Raw genomic sequence first — 19609 nt, 5'->3', positions numbered from 1 at the left:
ATTGAATCCTTCTCGTAGTGTTTATGTCGTTGATATATTAGAGTTTGTGTTGTCAGAGCCATTTTAAATAAAGTGCTTCATTAAAAATACAGATTCTTCAGTTCAGGAAAGGGTCAACATACCGTGACTAAATTCAAACACAGCAGTTCTTTTGGATTTGACAAATAGCATCTGACAAATAGTGTCTGCTGTTATTATTAATAACATGCAATATTGAAATGAGACATGTTTTAAAATATTCATTTTGGATATATGAATTATTATAATCATCGAGTAGAAATATTTAGAATAATGGAAAAAGTGGATTTCAGTTTTAGCAATCATTAACAAACAGATGAGCGAAAGTGCAAAGTTTTGCTTGCATCAGAGCACTTTAGTTTGTGTAGGTGACCACATGAATCACATTTGTGCAACTTCAAGTTGCCTCAACCCTCCCAGTTTGAGACTGGATTATTCGAGTAAAAAATAATCGTTACTTGTATAGCGCCTTTCTAGTCTTTTTGACCACTCAAAGCGCTTTTACACTACATTCATTCATTCTAAGTGCTCAAACAGAAAGTAATATTCACACACATTCATACACTGGCGGAACAGCCGCCAGAGGCAATTTGGGGTTCAGTATCTTGGACGGGCAACTCGCTCTATCTCCCGAGCCACAGCCGCCGCCAGGTTAGGTGCAGCCCTACTGTGGCGGGTCGAGGTCTGTGCACAGCAGCAGTGGTGGAAACTCTCTAACAAAAGCCACAGCCTCCGTTCATGGGAAGTTAGTTTGCTGATGGTAGCTGGTTTCAGTTGGAGTGATTAAAGCACAGCTGACAGAAAAATAAGGGCGAATCAACAGTTCTCTGTTTTTACTTGCGTTTACAGTCCGAGTCAGCAGACGTTTAGAGAAGGGTCTCTGAAACGCTAACAGACTTAATGAAACACAAATCAGGGAACATAGTGCATTAAAATGCCTAATGTGTTTGAGTGTTAGTCCCACCCCCACCCCCAGGGTCAGTGGTGGGAAAGGCCGATTTCCACCCACATCTTGGCTGGCAGGTAACATGCTGTGGAGATGGAGGGTGCATTTCACCGATTGAAGGTGTGGGGCTGATGTGAAAGTCACTCAGCTATGTGGTGGGCATAGTCTTACACAAATAAGCTCCTGATTTTTGTCTTAGTTGACTTAGTGCATACTGCTGTTAGTTTGCTGACAGATGGAAACGCACGTAATGAGACAAAGTTCTTGCATTGCAGCGAGTATTTGATTTAGTAATACTATCGCAACATTTCAAATGATATCTCGTCCTAGAAGTAAACTTGAGACACTTCTATAAACCCTTGTTTCACAGTAGAAACTCTGACATTTCACTTAAACACATGATAGATATCTAACTTACTTACTGATTACTTAATCCGATGTTAGTTGTTCTTTGTAATGTTCAAATGTTTTAATTAATGAGTTTATGTTTGAGGACATGGGATTTATTGTTTTGTTTTCGGGAATCGAGAATCGTGGAATTTAACTGGTATTGTGACTTCCCTATTAGGAAGTGCCACATTCAGTGGCCATATTTGGAGGACCCCTCAGAACGGGACAGGCCTTATCAACCTTAGGACATACTCGGTGTTGAAATGCAGACTTTAAAGGGAGCTGCCGTGTCTTTATCTGTGTGTTTTAGTCCATTTGTTGGCCTTTGGTAATGCTGCCTTCAGCAGAATATAGTCATGGAAGATAGCTGCTGATTCTGCTTTCCTAGAGATAAAACACAGTAGAGACGGAGAAGTGGAAAAGAGAGGGGGTCAGAGAGAGCAGAGAGAGGAGGAGGGAGGAACATGTAGGGGAATATAGATGGCCAGATGTGGGCCGACACAAAGGTCAGTGTAGAGCGTGAAGAGAGAGAAAATGGCCATAGAAGGAAGCTGAGGAGGCAGCGGAGAGGGAAAAACAGAGGGAAGCGCAGAGCATCTAACATTTCTAAAGGCTTTCTTGCCATAATCCCTCAGTCACACTCTAATGAAACCTCTTTCTAGGACCAAAGGGAAACGCATGGAGAACAAGAGCAACTCATAACACTGACACAGTGAGAAAGAGAGGAAACGGGTAAAGAGGTCAGAGGGATGCAAAAGACCAGTGGCGTTGGCTTCCACCTGACTGGTATTACAGGCTCACGCACAGACTCGGATCACATGACTGGTTCTCTGGGTTATTTTTACTTTTGCCAATCTCACATGTGCAATTTCACATCACAAAAATGATATTTGACACAACAAAGGGGAGAGAAAAGGCCAAAAAGCAAAAAATGACCTCTTTAATTTGAGGCAAAGTCATCAAACTTTCAGATTTTCCTGGTGATACTACACATGCCGTTTTTATGTCCCAGTGAAAGTGCAGTTATATGTCTCTCCCCATTCATTTACAAAGGGGCCTGATCGTGTTAGTCCGAAATAACTGCCCAGAGGCGGTACCGAGATGGCTGCTCAGTGGGGGGACTTGTCTATATAAGGACTCTGGTAACACTGAGTGAAGCTGCTGCTTTAGCTTTTAGTTTGCGTCATTGTGTGACATCACTGTCCTGCAGCAAACAAATCTCCAAAACCCTCAGTCATTAGGGTTTGGGGGGCACTTTGCTTCCTGCTGGAACGCCGTGTAGGCTTGACATTTAAATACAATCTTCTATTTTATTTTTTTTTGCACTGCCTTAATGAGGCTATATGAGCTGTGTGAGCCAGCAGTAACACAAAGCTGAGGAAAAACCTCGAGATTTGAGGTTTCTGCAGGAGACAAACACAAGAATAATCCAGTTATGACTCATACAGTCCTACTGACAGTTTGGTGTCAAGACAGAAAGTGTCTGCCTCCTCGTGGGTGGGACTTTGGGAAAAGAGAGAGGGGCTGAAAGAGAGGGAAAGGAATGTGTGAAAGAGACAGAAGAGTGTGAGAGAGCTGTGTGGTTAGAGGAAATATAAACTCGCATAAACACTTCAGACATGATCAGTCCCACAGATATGTGGTCAACTGCAGCAGTCTGCCCCGAGCGATGTGCCTGGATCAAGGTAGAGGTGTGTGAAGAGAAAACGCCCTCGACTCAGTTACAAGGCGAGAGAGAGAGAGAGAGAGAGAGAGAGAGAGGTGGAGAATGACACAAGTAGGGTAATCTGTGAGGATAAGCAGACTTGCAATCCTTCCTGTTGAGCTGCATGTGTTTTGTTTTGGAAACTTGCGCCTTAGCACACGCTGAGCCGGCCTACTGACCATACACATTCAGTAGGCCTCGGGAGAAGTGTGGGGAAAGCACGCGTTGCAGTTATCACCCTAATGTGTCTTTATGTGCATTTGTTTGCTGCTGCTGATGGCTTCACATCAGATCGGCAAACAAAGCACTCTGTCACCATAAATTGTCGTCATTAAAACAGACCGTGTCCACACAGCCAAATAAATCCCGTCATTTTTCATTACTTGCAGAGCAACAAAACTAGCTTTGAATCTTCAAGGTCATTGAGACTGCAGTTAATCTGAAGTATTGATCCCCATAGAAGGTGTTTTGCTAGATTAAAGAAGCTATAAATCTCTCCTTCTTTTGACTAGTTGAGTATCTGGAGCTTCAGCTGTTCTTGGTTCCATTACAGGCTCAAAACGGCCAGAAACAAAGAACTTCAAAACCAATACCAGTGAAATTCTCTGATCCTCTATACCAATTCGATACCATGGGGTGGAAAAAAGAAGGGAACAGTAAATCCTGTGAACATACTCCCTTTTTATAAAAACATTTAACATTACAAAAACAACTAACAGCTGTGAAAGTTGTGAGAGGATGTCCAGAACAGATGAGTTTATTTGATGTCTTTTCCTAGTTGTCGGAGATTTTTATATTGAATAAACAAAAAAGTTATTGATTATCATATTGCACTTTTAAGACGGTCCCTACCTCCTCCTACAGTAACGGGCACATTGGACGGTTCTATGCACTACAAACTGCATCGTCATCTTTGTTGATTTTCAGTCCAGTTACCGTACCCTTTTCTATTCGACGAGTCGAGGCGGAGCTGTCGCTGCAGCTGCACTTATCTTCCGCGTGTTGGATCTTCGGTACCTAACAAAACGAGTATCAACATGTTTTCAGAATTTTTGGATCGACTTGATACCGAAGCATCTGTTCTCGTGACATCCCTTGGTGGAGCACAGGGCTGACGGCAGCTGAAAACGAGCCTCTGTAGATATTCCAGTACGAATCAGCCGTTTGCAGCTACAACAGTCATTTACAATCTTAACAATGAGGATTCTTAAAGTGTCGTGTCTTATCTTATAATGTCTCTGCTAAAGCTGAGTAAATTTGCCAGTGACACTGACAACTTATTAAGACATTGTCAGTAATGTAACTTATATCAAACTAAAAGTTTGATTTAAAAATCATTCCTGATAGTTTGATGTCTTATGTTATTCCCTGTCTGACTGGATGTCTGTTTCCCACACAGCGTGTTGAGGAAACACGGGGTGAACAAAGATCCTTTCATGGAAAAATGGTGTTTGAAAGAAACAAAGGGGCTGACTTAGGATTTAGTTTCTACTCCGGTCATATGTATTTTTGCAGTTTTCCTTGGCGGTGAAGGAAAATATATTGAGGTTAGAGGAGCTGATGGGAATGTTAGTTGAAAGAAATGGGGTTCCCAGCAGCAGACCTTATTCCTTGCAATATTTAAAACTCTATCTCCTCTACCTGCTGAGTCCTTAATGTCTCAGGTTACAGGGGCAAACTGTTTTATCTCAGGTCATAGCTGTTCAGCTATTCAGTCAATGAAAACATGCTGACTTTCTGTTACTTCATGACCATTCAGTACAATACATATGTGGTAGGGATGTCACAATATCAGAAATTAATTAATTCATTTCTCACAGGTGTGAAATGTTTAAAGGTGGTCACTATATCGGCAGTGGTTTGAGATTTCTCAAACAAAAAGGGTTTTGCCGATTTGAAATGGATCTTATTGCACTTTTAAGACGGTCCCTAACTCCACTTTCCGTGACAGGCGTTGGAAAGACTTTCAGTTCTTTGCGCTGCAAACTGCATCGTCAGCGTTGGTGATTTTGAGTTGATCCAAACTGTGAAACGTCTGCCTGAATTAACTCTCCAACAGATCCCAAAACTAAGAGAAATTGTGGCTTTGACACAGAACTGTTGAAGGTAAATATCTAACTAACTTCCCGCCGTTTCCCATACCTGACGGCGTAGCTGTTGCTGCAGCTGCACTTGGCTCCATCTTCCAAGAGTTGTGTATCTATTGTACCTACAGTACCTAGAAGAATTAGTACCATCATGTCTTTTTTTATATCAATCTCGTGAAATCCCTAATATGTGGATCTGTAGGTTCCTCTGTTTCTGTTCAGCCCCTGTTTATATATCTCAACAACACTAAACGAATCCTTTGCTCTTATACTTATAGCTGAGTGTAATGTTTGGTGATCTAGGAATTTATACCCAGCTGAAGGCCCATTGTAACTCTAAATGTAAATCTAGAGAGGCAGGCACACTGGATGAAGTGAGTCATCTTACTGCCTTCTCATTCATTTCTTTGTACAGTTGTTTTTGGGGTCTGTGCTGTTGTTGTTTACATTGTTGTAGTGACTTCACTGGTGAAACGGTGAGTATAGGCAGACTGTGTGGGCTGTAGCGTGACCTTGACTTGCTCTGCTGTTAGCTGCAGAAGCCGGCTCTGCTGGCACACAGTGAGGCCATTGTGGTCTTGTGCTCTGTTGGCATTCTGAAACACTGACTTGACTGACTGACCGCTCTACTATCTAACCCTTGAGCGGGAGCGGATGAAAGAGGGCGTCTGTCCTGCTGTCCAGCCAGTACTTACTTAGTCTGAATGACTGTCGTCTACGCGCCCTCTCCACAGCAGAGACGGGCTGCAGCATACACTGCAGATTTACTAACACAGAGCATGAAGGAGGCGGACTGGCTGCACCATCAGCGCTGCATTATTACAAGATGGAGGTAGAGCAAGAAAGACAAAATGATGCAAACACATCCGTGCCAGTCAACATATGTCACCACGTTATGAAAAATGCATTTCTAATAGAAAGTGTGTGCTAAGTACATTCATCCAAGGACAGATCCAATAGTGCAAGTGACCTTTTCAGCTTAGACTGCCTCCACACTAAGGCGGGTACATCTGAAAATGCTGCAGGTGTTAGAATGAATGATCCGTCTACATAATGGAACATAATAAAAAAACAGCCAAATCTTGTCTTGTAACGAGGCAGATCTGACAAGGAGTTGGACCTACGCAGTGCCTTCAGATAGTGATGAACAATGAAACTTCAATTAAGTAGGTGTGTATAGTATCCAATAGAAGTTATGGGTTGGATAAAACCCTCTTATCATAATAAGCCTTTCCCCTAGGATGGAGTTGTTGCAGAGTCGGTGAAGCGAAGATTCCTCCCCCAAGAAATTTTCACTTTTTCCAATGACAAATATGCAATTTCACATCATTTAGAACCATTATTTTTACCATATCTGTGAACAAAGAGTTGGAAAAGCTAGAGCAGATCATAAATAAACAACCAGAAAGCATAAAGACTAAACTTGCTCAAGAATTTGGCGCTAAACAGCTTCACTTTTCCAACAGAATATTTTACCCTCTCGGACAATCAAACACTTGCTATATGCACCTCCCGATTCCTTACAGGAGTCACGCTGCTCTTACAACAGCGCCTGTCACGTAGATGTTCTGTGAAGAACGAGGAGAGGAAGCTAGCCAAGCGTCGAGTGTCACCGGGTGCAAACATTAGTAGCGTATAGTTTAATGATCGTGGGAAATTTCACCTGCCGCTGCTGCTGAATGAATATAGGGGAGACACCGATAGTAGATGTAACAATACTGTGACATATTACATTTTCTGGTAAATAAATTAAGACTCTGTCTGCAACAGTACCTACAATGGTCCAATAAAACCAGATGCAACAGTTTGACAAAGTGTCTTGTTGATATGGTCTCATAGTTACATATGTTAACACTTCTGTTCATCTGAAATGTAACGGTGATCCCAGTACAAGACATAACTCTGATAAGCGACTCTTCAGCCCTGTGCAGGGTTGGGAGGATTTAACTATGTACAGTATCTCAATTTTAATAAATACAGATAATAAAGATAGTTACAGTATTAGGACAGTATTAGTAGTCATATTATCACAGTAACTGACTCCAAACAGGCAAGTGTGTGGTGCTTATACGGCCCGCTATTGGTGGGTGTAAGTGAGTAAAAACTTTAGAGTATAGTATTTAAGTTAAACACTGTAATACTGTATGTGTTGAACACAAGGAACATGTTGTTGAATATTAATTCAAATAGCTCCCAGTGACTATCGAGTAGTTTTTTTTGCTTGAAATGTTCCTACATTTTATAATTCATCACTTTGAAGAATGCATTTGCCTCCCACTAAAATTGCTGCCACTGCTGTAATAACATTTACTGTCATAACTTTAACTAATTCATTGTCGGAGTATGATAACAAAAATTTCATTTCTGACTGTTCATTGTTTGTTTTGACAAAACAATTATCCAGTGGGATGTTTTGGAATATATATGTATAGGGCCTAACAGTCATAGTACATAAACAGGCACTTGCCTTTTCAACCTCGTAGAGACATTTTACAAGATTAAATATTTAATGTAATTGTTTAATATTTCATTATTTAATGACTTCTCTCTTGTTGTGTCTGCAGGCTTTCAAAGAGATGCTGTATGCTGCTCAGGACCAGGCCCCATCAATTGAAGGTATAACACACAAACACAAATTAAGGTCTGCTCCAATGTTAGGTGGTTGATGGCCTCTGAGCACTTTATTACAAGTAATGTGGAGCTGCTGTTGGGTTTGGAAATGGGTAGTTGCAATGAACAAGCAAATTTGAAGGAACCTTATGGAAGAGAACCAAATTTAGATGTGTGTCTTTTTGACAAAGGACAGCCCAGTAAGTTCTGTGTGCTTAAGCATTACTGTCAACCATTTCTCAAATCACTGGTTTTGGGTAAACATACTGTAATAGAGTGATCTGTGAATCCTTCCTGGTGGTGCAAGTGAAGGTCTGACGACAGCGACACAACAGGGAACACAAATAAAAGTAAAAACTGTATTGGTCTATGAATTTATTTTGCTGGCTTCAGAGTGGAAGACACTTTTAGCCACATGACAGCACGTAAACCCACCATTTCTCTACGTTTAAATGCTGATGTGCAGTACTATCGGTTGATCAGGGCTGCTACTAGTTTGGAAATAAAAAGTCGTTATCAAAGAAGTTAATCAGATGAGGGCATCCAACAACAGACTTGACTTGAAGCTGACAAAGTTGTTCATCCCTCCTAGCTCGGTGAAGCACAACAAAGTCTTTCAAACCAATAACACAGAACTATACAGAAGGAATCTCTATCTCTGCCATGGAAATTTAGATAAAATGTAGTTTTAGAAGCTCAATCATAATTATAATAAGTTATGAATGCAGACGTCTGTTTTGGCAGGCAAAGCTTTGAATTTGATGTACTATATTTTATATTTATTTAATTTTGAAAATGTAAGAGTCAAGCCAAATGCACAGCCATAAGATCCAGGAAGAACAACAACCCTACGGGTAATGAGGAAAAGAAGAGTAAACACAACACTTACATTTGAAGGGAGACTCTTTCGAGGACAACATTATTCGTATTCTGGACAGGACGGACAGATGGTTTGAAAGGGGAGTGAAAGCGGCCATTTACACCAAAGTAGAGAAACCATCTCACAACAGGAGAGGACGGCTGAGACACTATTTATCCTCCACCTACAATGCGATAGCTAGGACTCCCCGCCAGTTCGTCAGATCTGAAAAACCCTTTTGGATAAGAGGCGAAACATCTTCAAGTATCTTCAACCAAGTCCAGTTGCCCTTTATTTCTAACCTTCCTTGGATAACTATGACCTGGACGACAGACTCTTCACAGGAGAGGGAAACTGTTACAAAAGCTAAAATATTACCGCATACTTTGGTTAATGACTGGCACTACGTACAGTGGGTACGGAAAGTATTCAGACCCCTTTAAATTTTTCACTCTTTGTTTCATTGCAGCCATTTTCCAAAAATCAAAAAAGTTCATTTTATTTCTCAGTAATGTACACTCAGCACCCCATCTTGACAGAAAAAAAACAGAAATGTAGAAATTTTTGCAAATTTATTAAAAACGAAAAACTGAAATATCACATGGTCATAAGTATTCAGACCCTTTGCTCAGTATTTAGTAGAAGCACCCTTTTGATCTAATACAGCCATGAGTCGTTTTGGGAAAGATGCAACAAGTTTTTCACATCTGGATTTGGGTATCCTCTGCCATTCCTCCTTGCAGATCCTCTCCAGTTCTGTCAGGTTGGATGGTAAACGTTGGTGGACAGCCATTTTCAGGTCTCTCCAGAGATGCTCAATTGGGTTTAAGTCAGGGCTCTGGCTGGGCCATTCAAGAACAGCCACGGAGTTGTTGTGAAGCCACTCCTTCGTTATTTTAGCGGTGTGCTTAGGGTCATTGTCTTGTTGGAAGGTAAACCTTCGGCCCAGTCTGAGGTCCAGAGCACTCTGGAAGAGGTTTTCGTCCAGGATATCCCTGTACTTGGCCGCATTCATCTTTCCCTCGATTGCAACCAGTCGTCCTGTCCCTGCAGCTGAAAAACACCCCCACAGCATGATGCTGCCACCACCATGCTTCACTGTTGAGACTGTATTGGACTGGTGATGAGTAGTACCTGGTTTTCTCCACACATACCGCTTAGAATTAAGGCCAAAAAGTTCTATCTTGGTCTCATCAGACCAGAGGATCTTATTTATCACCATCTTGGAGTCCTTCAGGTGTTTTTTAGCAAACTCCATGCGGGCTTTCATGTGTCTTGCACTGAGGAGAGGCTTCCGTCGGGCCACTCTGCCATAAAGCCCCGACTGGTGGATTGCTGCAGTGATGGTTGACTTACTACAACTTTCTCCCATCTCCCGACTGCATCTCTGGAGCTCAGCCACAGTGACCTTTGGGTTCTTCTTTACCTCTCTCACCAAGGCTCTTCTCCCCCGATAGCTCAGTTTGCTCTAGGAAGGGTTCTGGTCGTCCCAAACGTCTTCCATTTGAGGATTATGGAGGCCACTGTGCTCTTAGGAACCTTAAGTGCAGCAGAAATTTTTTTGTAACCATGGCCAGATCTGTGCCTTGCCACAATTCTGTCTCTGAGCTCTTCAGGCAGTTCCTTTGACCTCATGATTCTCATTTGCTCTGACATGCACTGTGAGCTGTAAGGTCTTATATAGACAGGTGTGTGGCTTTCCTAATCAAGTCCAATCAGTATAATCAAACACAGCTGGACTCAAATGAAGGTGTAGAACCATCTCAAAGATAATCAGAAGAAATAGACAGCACCTGAGTTAAATATGAGTGTCACGGCAAAGGGTCTGAATACTTATGACCATGTGATATTTCAGTTTTTCTTTTTTAATAAATTTGCAAAAATTTCTACATTTCTGTTTTTTTCTGTCAAGATGGGGTGCTGAGTGTACATTACTGAGAAATAAAATGAACTTTTTTGATTTTTGGAAAATGGCTGCAATGAAACAAAGAGTGAAAAATTTAAAGGGGTCTGAATACTTTCCGTACCCACTGTATTTGGCTTAAATAGACAAAACATGGCAAAGAAAGTGCTGTTCCTTTTTTTTGTTGTCAAGATTGTCTCGTGCAGTTCTTTACCTCCATTTCCTAAATTACTTTTATGTGGGGCTACCTCATTTTGCATTATTGCTTAATTATGTGGCTTTGTAAAAATACACTAACAACAGCCACAGTATGACCAAAATTTTAGGCCTCAACAAGTCTTAAAATGTCTTAAAACCTGTTATCAGAGGCCTTATTTTTCATCATGTAATGACAGGCCTCTTTGTGCCCCTGCAATGAACACCCTTAAACCAATACAAAACAGCATGACTAGCACAATATGTCTTTTCCTGGCATCTTTCATGTTGTTTTGACAAAATTAAGTTAAGGGGCCTGTTTTTAATCTGAAAGATGACATAACAGAACATAAACCTTTAGAGCAGACAATGATCAGCCACCAAACAATGTGATGTTATTACCAGCACATCAAAAAAAAGACACAAGCCAACCAACCTGCATGTAGCTCATATAGCTTCCTGTACAATTCCCTTGCACTCTAATTGGCTTCACTTGTAGATCTGCCAACTGCCAATCGATCTGATGGCATGTGTTGTGCTGAGTTTTCATGAGAGGCATCAGCCTCTCTGACCCATTTGATGCGCACAACAGAAGAGAGAGAGCTGTTAGCATGACGTTTTCCAGCAGACCTGGTCAGCAGCTACTTTATGGTTTGTTTTGCTATGGGACCAAAGTAGCACATGTGAAGGTTTCACCCAAACTCATATCAGCGCGTCTTCTGCTGATCTTCATCTAACCCATTCCCTCGGACTGCTTCTTTTGACACCGTTCCTCAGTTTGTTTATTTTATTTATTCATATTTTGATTTTAAAAGAAGCATAGAAATACAACAAAACATAGTAGAACAAACCTATCCATTCATACAAATGTTATACTAATGGAAATGGATGTCAGTTCATATAGTAACAGATCAGTAATCATCTCATTAGGTCACAAACACAATCAGTTTTTCCCAGTATTGCAAGAATTGCAATACTATTATACAATATATATTTGTAGAATTGAAAATGTTCCAAGTTTGGCGGCTGCCAGTGGTAGTGAGACACTGGAAGACAACAATGCGTGCCCAGTACCTGTTTGGAACAAGTATTCCTGGTCTTTTGTTATAAAATGTGAACTTGAAACCAAACCTTAGGCAAATGCTGACAGATTTTAGTGGTGGGAGCTTCACCATAAAAGTGTAAGGTGCAGTTTCTCCACTATAAATCACATGTTCGTTGCCCTGTAACTTTATTGATTGAGTGAAGTGTGATGGAGTTTATGGATCCTGATGCATGGGTCCTGTTTAACCCAGAATGCTCAGAAAAACACACAGTATCATTTACATTTCCTGATCTATCAGGATTATGTAACTAGCACACACCTCTGCTCATTCTTTCCACTGAGTGACTATCACATAATTAGCAACTGGAGAGACTGCACTGACTAACTGTCTCACAGGATAGCCACTGGGATTAGGTCGGTGTTGAAATGTGTCTGAAATGATGATCAGTTTGTTCATGTAGTATTCAACTTAATATGTATTAAGCCAAGTCCATAGTATGATGACATATTCTTTTGGTAAATATGTGCATAACAATAAACAGAAGTAGAAAATATAAATAACTAGTTCTGAAAGTCAAGAAGCATAAATAGTACAATATGACTACTTTAAAATAAAGCGATTTACAAAATATTTAGCAGGGTATGTGCAAACGTTCACTGTGTGAAGTCTAAAGAATATTTGTAATATGTAAGATAGTGGTCTTAAACATGTGTGTTAATGTATGCATTGAGTCGGGAGTGTAGTTTTTTAGTAGGGTTATGATGGTGCCAGGGGAAGTGGAAGAACAATACATTGTGAAGGGGTATTAGGGGTTGTTGTGACTGTATCAGGTCACCAGATGGTCAATCTCCCACCTGTAGGCAGACTCGTGCTCACCAGAGATGAGCCCAATAAGGGTGGTGTCATCTGCAAACTTCACAAGCTTGACAGACTGATGACTGGAGGTTCAGCGGATGGTGTACAGGGACAGTAGCAGAGGGGAAAGAACACAGCCTTGAGGATCTGATGCTGATGGTCTGGGAGTCGGAGACATGTTTCCCAGCCTCACCTGCTGCCTCCTGTCAGACAGGAAGTCTGTGATCCACCCGCAGGTGGAGTTAGGCACACTCAGCTGGGAGAGCCTGTCCTTGTGGTGAGATGTCACCCTGTCACAGAAATAGACAGTCTGACATTCCTGCTCAATCATGTCTGCATATGTGCACATGTGTACACACTTAAAGTGCTTCTGAAATTCAACAGACTCAGTATTTTTCCACTTCCCTGTTTTAGCTATGTTAGCGGCTCAGCTCTAGGGAGGGCGGCGTTGCTCGGTTGGTCCAGATTGAAAAAATCTCCCATGGAATGTATGCCTAGACTTTTATGGTCCCCAAAGGATGAATCTGACAGACCCTCGTGAGGTTGACATCTGTGGTTATTAAATGTAATGCCATTAAATGTGGAACAGACATTCATGTGCCCCTCAGGAACAACTGAAACGACTTAGATTATCCCCTGACTTTTCCACTAGTATCATCATCGGGTGACTCTGCTTAGACTGACCGGTGCTCTGGAGGTCCAAAGCTCCTGTACTAGCTGAGCTCTCAGTCCAGGCAGAGTCAGCTTATAGGGCGGCAGGCTGCACGCCTAACTGAGCTAACTAGCTAACTGCAGCTACACTTAGCCACTAACAACAACTATAGCTATCTGTCCATCAGGAATCTCAATAACAAAGGAATGTGAGAGAAACGGGCGTATTTTAGAGATGTGAGGTGTTACAGCTTCACATGGAAACGGAGGCTTGTTATATCAATCCCACTATCCATCTATCATTCCACTTATCCCTTCACCTTGTACCATGGCCTCTGTCTTTTTCTTTTGCTCACTTTATTTCCATTACACTCTGTCTTCTTATCCATGTTACCGACTTTATCAGCTGCTCTGTTTGACTTCTTCGGTTTTTAGCCACGGTATCAGTGAGTGCTTGCAAAACAGCTGAACATCAAAAATCCATATAAGATTCTTGCAGTTGTAGTGAGAAAGCATTTACAGAAGCTGAGAGGACATTTTTGTACAGCAATCATTTAACGTCGATGGCAGCTCTGCTAACATTGTACCTTACAATATGTTGACACACAGTAGAAAGATAGGAGATATTGAAATGTTCCTTTTGGATTTAATTAAAACATATTTGTTATGTACAGACAAGTGCATGAAATATCCTGTGATAGCGTCAATTAGTGGGAAATATAGTGACGAACATAATAAGCAAAACCCTAGCTTTCCATCGCTATGTAATGGAAGGCTGTTTAAAAAGGTTATTGTCAGTATTTTTAACCCTTTTGAACTCTGAAATATAAATGGTCTGCCAGTGCCTGGTATTTTTGGTTACTGTGATGACATTTCTTGGAATATATTCAAGTGCTTCATATCCAAAAAATCTATACATCCTAATCTTAAAAGATTATGAAAGTGACCAAACCATAATAATTGATAAAAGTATTGAAATTGAGTGATAAATTTAAACTGTAAACAATAAACACACAAAACATGTTGATCCAAAAGATTTCTAAATGTAGAAAGATGAACACAATATTTCTCAACACTCCACAAGTTATTTGAACTGTCAATTGCTTAGTTTTTTGAGAGATTCTCATTTTTATAAGCAGAGTGCAAATACATTTAATTTGTCCAAGTGCTGCATGTTCACTTGTGGCACTCATCATGGCAGTTCATGCCAACTATTACTACTACAGTATGTTATAGCTAGGCCAACTGTGTTAACTAAACTACAACTACTATAAACTATATACTAAACTATGCTAAACTGCTCATCTGGCGCTTTGTCACAGGATTTCTGATAATGTAACGACATCATCACAACCGTACAACGTGATGGCCCAAATGACAGAAGCCTTAGCTTCCTGCTGCAGAAAGAATGAATACTGTAGCTATTAAAGTTTTTATTTTAGATTGAGTTAATCAAGACCATGACGACAATGATCTCCCACAGCCAGTTTGAGGCCACCTGCTGTAGGTCTGTTTCTCAAAGGGTTAAACTGGGCCATATTGTGACATTATATTTTGGTGCGAAATGACTAGTAGGTACAAAACGTTTTGGAATCCACGCAGGAGATGGCTTCAACCAGCTGCAGTGGCTGCAACACATTAGTTTTGGGCAATTGCCGACAAAAAGTGCTGCTTTTTGCCACTGACAGACTCTAAACTCTGCTTGGCTTTGAAGGAGCTGTAGCATTTATTTTCTGAGAAACTGTAACTCATACTCATACTGAACATTCACAGTTTACTGCTAACCTAACGCCTAGCTCACATTTCTGTCTTGAGCACAGACACACTGTCTCTCTCTCCAACACACTTGCCACGCACATGGAAGGCAGATGAAGGCCAAAATAAATTGAACAAATCTATACGACTGAAATTATGTTGCTTGGAGAGTCACAATGTGTGCACCCTGCTCTGTATATTGTGTTTTTTAATTTGTCTTTTTGTTGCGCATTCTTGACGACTGGGAATGTCATTTTTAAAGGTTTGGTTCACCCAAATTACAAAAAACTAATCTTCTCATTTACCTCTAATTCTATATCTGTATCTAAACACGCAGGTACAGTAGTTGTGGGTTTGTTGTGAAATCGCCACTCCAAAAACAAGAAAGATATTTCAAAACCTGGATGAATGGGGGGAAAAAAATGGGATCTGCATGGCTCGATACCACTAGAAGTAAGAGAGAAAACATGTTTAGTGTAACGCTGGTGAACTCGCCTTTAAATAACATTTGATGCCGTTCCCTCCTAAATAGTGTTCAAATGCTCTTGAGCAAGACACAGAACCTGATATGTTGTGATTTGTTAGGGTAAAACATTTGTGTTGCTGAAAAATAGAGCTAAAAACATCAATTGTCAAATGGAAAGTATAGCCTATTACCAAGAGACAGACATGTCATAATGATGATAATGATAATAATCACGATGACATGAGCTGAGAGACCGAGAGAAAGAGCAGAATAAGGCCAAAAAGGGATAAGGAGATTACTATAGTCTGACTGTGGTGGCTGTTTGTGCACTGGTGAGAGAGAAAGGGGGAGGGTGGGAGAGAGGGAGTGGTTGGGACACTCAATTTAGTTAATTTGATGTCTTGTCTAAAAGCATCCAGTCTGAAACACTGTGAATCACTGAGTCTGCAGAGTCTGACTCAAAACCACCTGCCCTGCCTGTTGTTGGTTGTTGTTGACGTGACGGCGGGTACAAGTTAGTGGTTGGACACACAGGTTTTTCTAAGTCCACTATTTAATTAAAGTTTACCAGAATCCGTCCCAGCGTGAGATCTTAAATAGCTGAGATCAAAAATGATGGAAATTACAGGACTCTGTTCTGGTACAACTAAAACAACCAAAAAAAAGCATTTGACTCAATGGGAGAAACAGCAATTAAACTTTCTAGCATGGTATTTAGGAAACCAGTAAATCAGACATTGATATCAAAATAATTCTCCAAAACAACTGAAGAAGTTCAAACCTGATGCTGTTATCGTTGCTTGTGATGAAAACTAAGCTGTGGAATTTTCAAGATTGATTTCTAAAATAGATTTTTGTCTTATCTGCCTTATTTGTCTTACTAACATGTGTTGCAGATTTAAATTTTTTTTCGTACTGATCAACCATAAAAGGTTGTAGAGAATGAAAGCAGCTCACTGTGCTTCTGTCTTGACTTTGCATGACTTTGCTTTTGTTAAGTAGTGTGACGATAATTGCTTGGCGTTGATGTCTGTGAATTTTCTCAGTCGTCCAGGTCACAGTTATACTAAGAAGGTTAATGTCAGGGGCAGCTGTACTTGTTTGAAGATACCAGAAGACATTTTGTCATTTTTCAGCTATTTAACCTCTGTTTGACAGGATCATCGATACCGCTGATTGGTTAGAGCTCCTGGCTGTTGTAACGACTGTTGTTATGGTCGTTAGAACGAGTCTGAACGACCATCGTCGGCATCTTCACCTGAGGCCAATGACACTAACGAACCAGCGGTATCGATGATCTTGGCAAGCGACCCCACAGAGGTTAAATAGCTGAGTTTCCCTACTAGTCAGTTGTAATTATTGATTTTAGACATATCAGAGGCAACGTCACAGAGAGCATTATGCGTGATGGGAGCGTAGAAATAGTCAGCTGTTTTGTTGTGATATGGTAAAATCTCTGGTCATCAATCCAGTACCAAAGTCTTATAATGTGACGGCTGCTATGAACCAGGTGCCCATCCAGAACAGATGGGAATATGACATGAGATGACACAGAATACACTGGTTGGGACATTTCGTAAGACCCATTTTTGAATAAAGGTTAGGAAAACAAACCAAAACAATAGAGGCTAAACAAATGAGCGAACAGCACAATGGCCAAAGCTTGTTGATCCAACCTGGTGCCTCTGCTCTCATATACTTTTTTCTATTTAAATCGTAGTGATATGATTCACCGCACATTCATCTCACAATTTGACGTGCCTGAAACTGATAGATAGGCCTACATACAGTCTGACGCATATTGCCATTGGCCATGACATTGGTGGCTTGCACAGTGTGACATTATAATAAATAAATCACTCAGTCATCGTCAGCGGCTTGTACTGTGTACAGGGTTGCGGGGGTCCCAGCTTACAATAATAAATAAACATTATAAAATAAATAATACAACACGCCACAAGCTAGAACAGCGTGACAATATCAGGACCCTGAAACTGAAGCAGCTAAATGGAGTTCAGCCATCATTCATTTCATTATTTACGCCTGTGCTTTTCCTACCGTGACACGTCGGTATGTCTGCTATGAATGATAATGAGTGTTGTCCTTTGTAGTGTGTCATAGTGGAAGATAATTGACGCAGCATCTGGGAGGCCTCTCTACATCCTGACGAAAACACCAGCATGTCAAATTTCTCTGTCCTTGTTTGACAACCTCACAGCACAAGATGTTCCGCACTACTGATCAAGAGGATCCTTAACTGTAGACGAGGAATCATTTCTGTGAATCTGGAATCATGTTATCATCAGCTATGATTGGTCTGGATCCAGAATGAAGTCTCTTGGCCAAAAGCACAAATGTATCACTCTTTGACGGACTGATCAGACACGGTGACCCCCTCGAAAGACATTGATATTATGTAGTTAGATCCTGGCATTACAATACTTGGGGTACAACATGTACTGCAGAACAGAAAGATTATTGTCAAACATGACCATCAGAAAAGTGCTCCATTCTCAAAGTCTGTGTCACTTTAGTTATTCTTTGTTGCTCAGTGAATCTTTTATTGAGTCTTTTGATCCACTGGTTCCACCGTCAATCATTAATGGACAGAAACAGTTCTGTTAAGAACATTGTTGGCGTGAAACAGAGGGTTTGACTTCCTGTTGGAACCGAGGAATCATAAGATAGTCGAAGAGAGTATGAGCACATTATTAGATATTGTATTTTTGTTTTTGCATTTATCTAACTTAAAGCCTTTAATGGTTTTAGCTTCGCCAGATATTGACATGTATTGAGTGTTTTATTGTTTTTGTTTTTTTTCCCCTTTCAAAGTAGAAAATCTTAAGCAACTTTAACCTTGTGTTTTTGTGTTAAACATTTCAAAGTCTGAAGTCTAACAGAGCCACCATAAGACATGTGGCAGGGAAGCTTTCTGCTTCTGAAGAAAGAAAACAAATGACTGTGCAATGTTGATGACATTTCATGTGTTAGCATTTTCACACTGTATTTATGGAGCTGTTGTCAAGGACAAACCTGCATTGTAGTTGCGTTGGATGGAGAGAGGGAAAAAAAAACAGGTAGTATGTAAACTGACTAAACTGCTGCTGTCTCACTGTTCCATCTGCTGGTCAGAGCAGGACAGTACGGGTCTTTGCTGCACAAAACATTCACACACTCCATCACCACTTGTCCTTGTTCTATCTTTGCTGTACTCTCTTCACCTTCCCTTTCTGCCTTCCTGTTCATTTCCCATCTACATTCAGGGCCATTCAGGTGTTTTAATAAGCGCTGTGAGACAAATAGTTTTCCCTCTGTTCTTGAAGGTTCACTATTCTAACAACTCCTATCTTCCCGCAGTCACAGATGAGGATACAGTTAAGAGGTACTATGCCAAGTTCGAGGAGAAGTTCTTCCAGACATGTGAAAAAGAACTGGCCAAAATCAACACCTTCTACTCTGGTAATGACTACAATAATACCACTGCTCCACGCACACGGTCTTCAGCGCTAGAAATCACTCATTTAAATATAGCTCTGACGCTATCTTGAAAATCATCTTCATCTCTTTCCTTCTGTTTCCTGCAGAAAAGCTGGCCGAGGCTCAGCGGAGATTCGCCACGCTGCAGAACGAGCTGCAGTCATCGCTGGACGCCCAGAGGGAGAGCTGGGCTAACGGGCGGGGCCTGAGGAGGAGGAAGACGGTGTTCGCCCTGTCGCAGCAGGAGCGATGCAAACACAGAAACATAAAGGACCTGCAGCTGGCCTTCTCCGAGTTCTACCTCAGCCTTATACTGCTGCAGAACTATCAGGTGCACATTCACAGACACACACAGGCTTCTTCTCAACTGTAGTGGTGTGGTGATGGTGCAGTGGATAAGACACATGCCTTTGGTGTGAAAGACCCAGGTTCAAATCCCCACTGTGATACATCCACCAATGTGACCCTGAGCAAGACACTTAACCCCTAGTTGCTCCAGAGGCGGGCGACCTCTGATATAAATAGCAGTGTTACTTTCGTCAGACGAAGCTAAACGAAATGTATTCGAGAGAAGACGAGACGGCGACTATATTAACATGCAATATTGTTGACAAAAAATGACTAAAATGTAATTCATAAAATAAAA

The 19609-nt window shown here is 41.0% G+C and overlaps 1 protein-coding gene across 1 annotated transcript in view; it reads left to right on the top strand.

Annotated features, from left to right (window-relative positions):
• LOC119902615 (xenotropic and polytropic retrovirus receptor 1 homolog) overlaps positions 1-19609 on the top strand; it is a 48734-nt gene that overhangs the window by 8780 nt on the left and 20345 nt on the right. The window contains exons 2-4 of the mRNA XM_038718941.1: positions 7711-7762; positions 18844-18945; positions 19071-19294. Coding sequence (XP_038574869.1) covers positions 7711-7762; positions 18844-18945; positions 19071-19294 — 378 coding nt within the window. The remainder of the gene's footprint in view (positions 1-7710; positions 7763-18843; positions 18946-19070; positions 19295-19609) is intronic.

This window comes from Micropterus salmoides, unplaced genomic scaffold (assembly GCF_014851395.1).
Source record: "Micropterus salmoides isolate LMB-PRFRI ecotype aquatic unplaced genomic scaffold, ASM1485139v1 Ms_hic_scaffold_14, whole genome shotgun sequence".
NCBI classification, from domain to species: Eukaryota; Metazoa; Chordata; class Actinopteri; order Centrarchiformes; family Centrarchidae; genus Micropterus; species Micropterus salmoides.
Note: the sequence above shows the minus strand (reverse complement) of the source record. Positions and strands in the feature narration are given on the sequence as shown.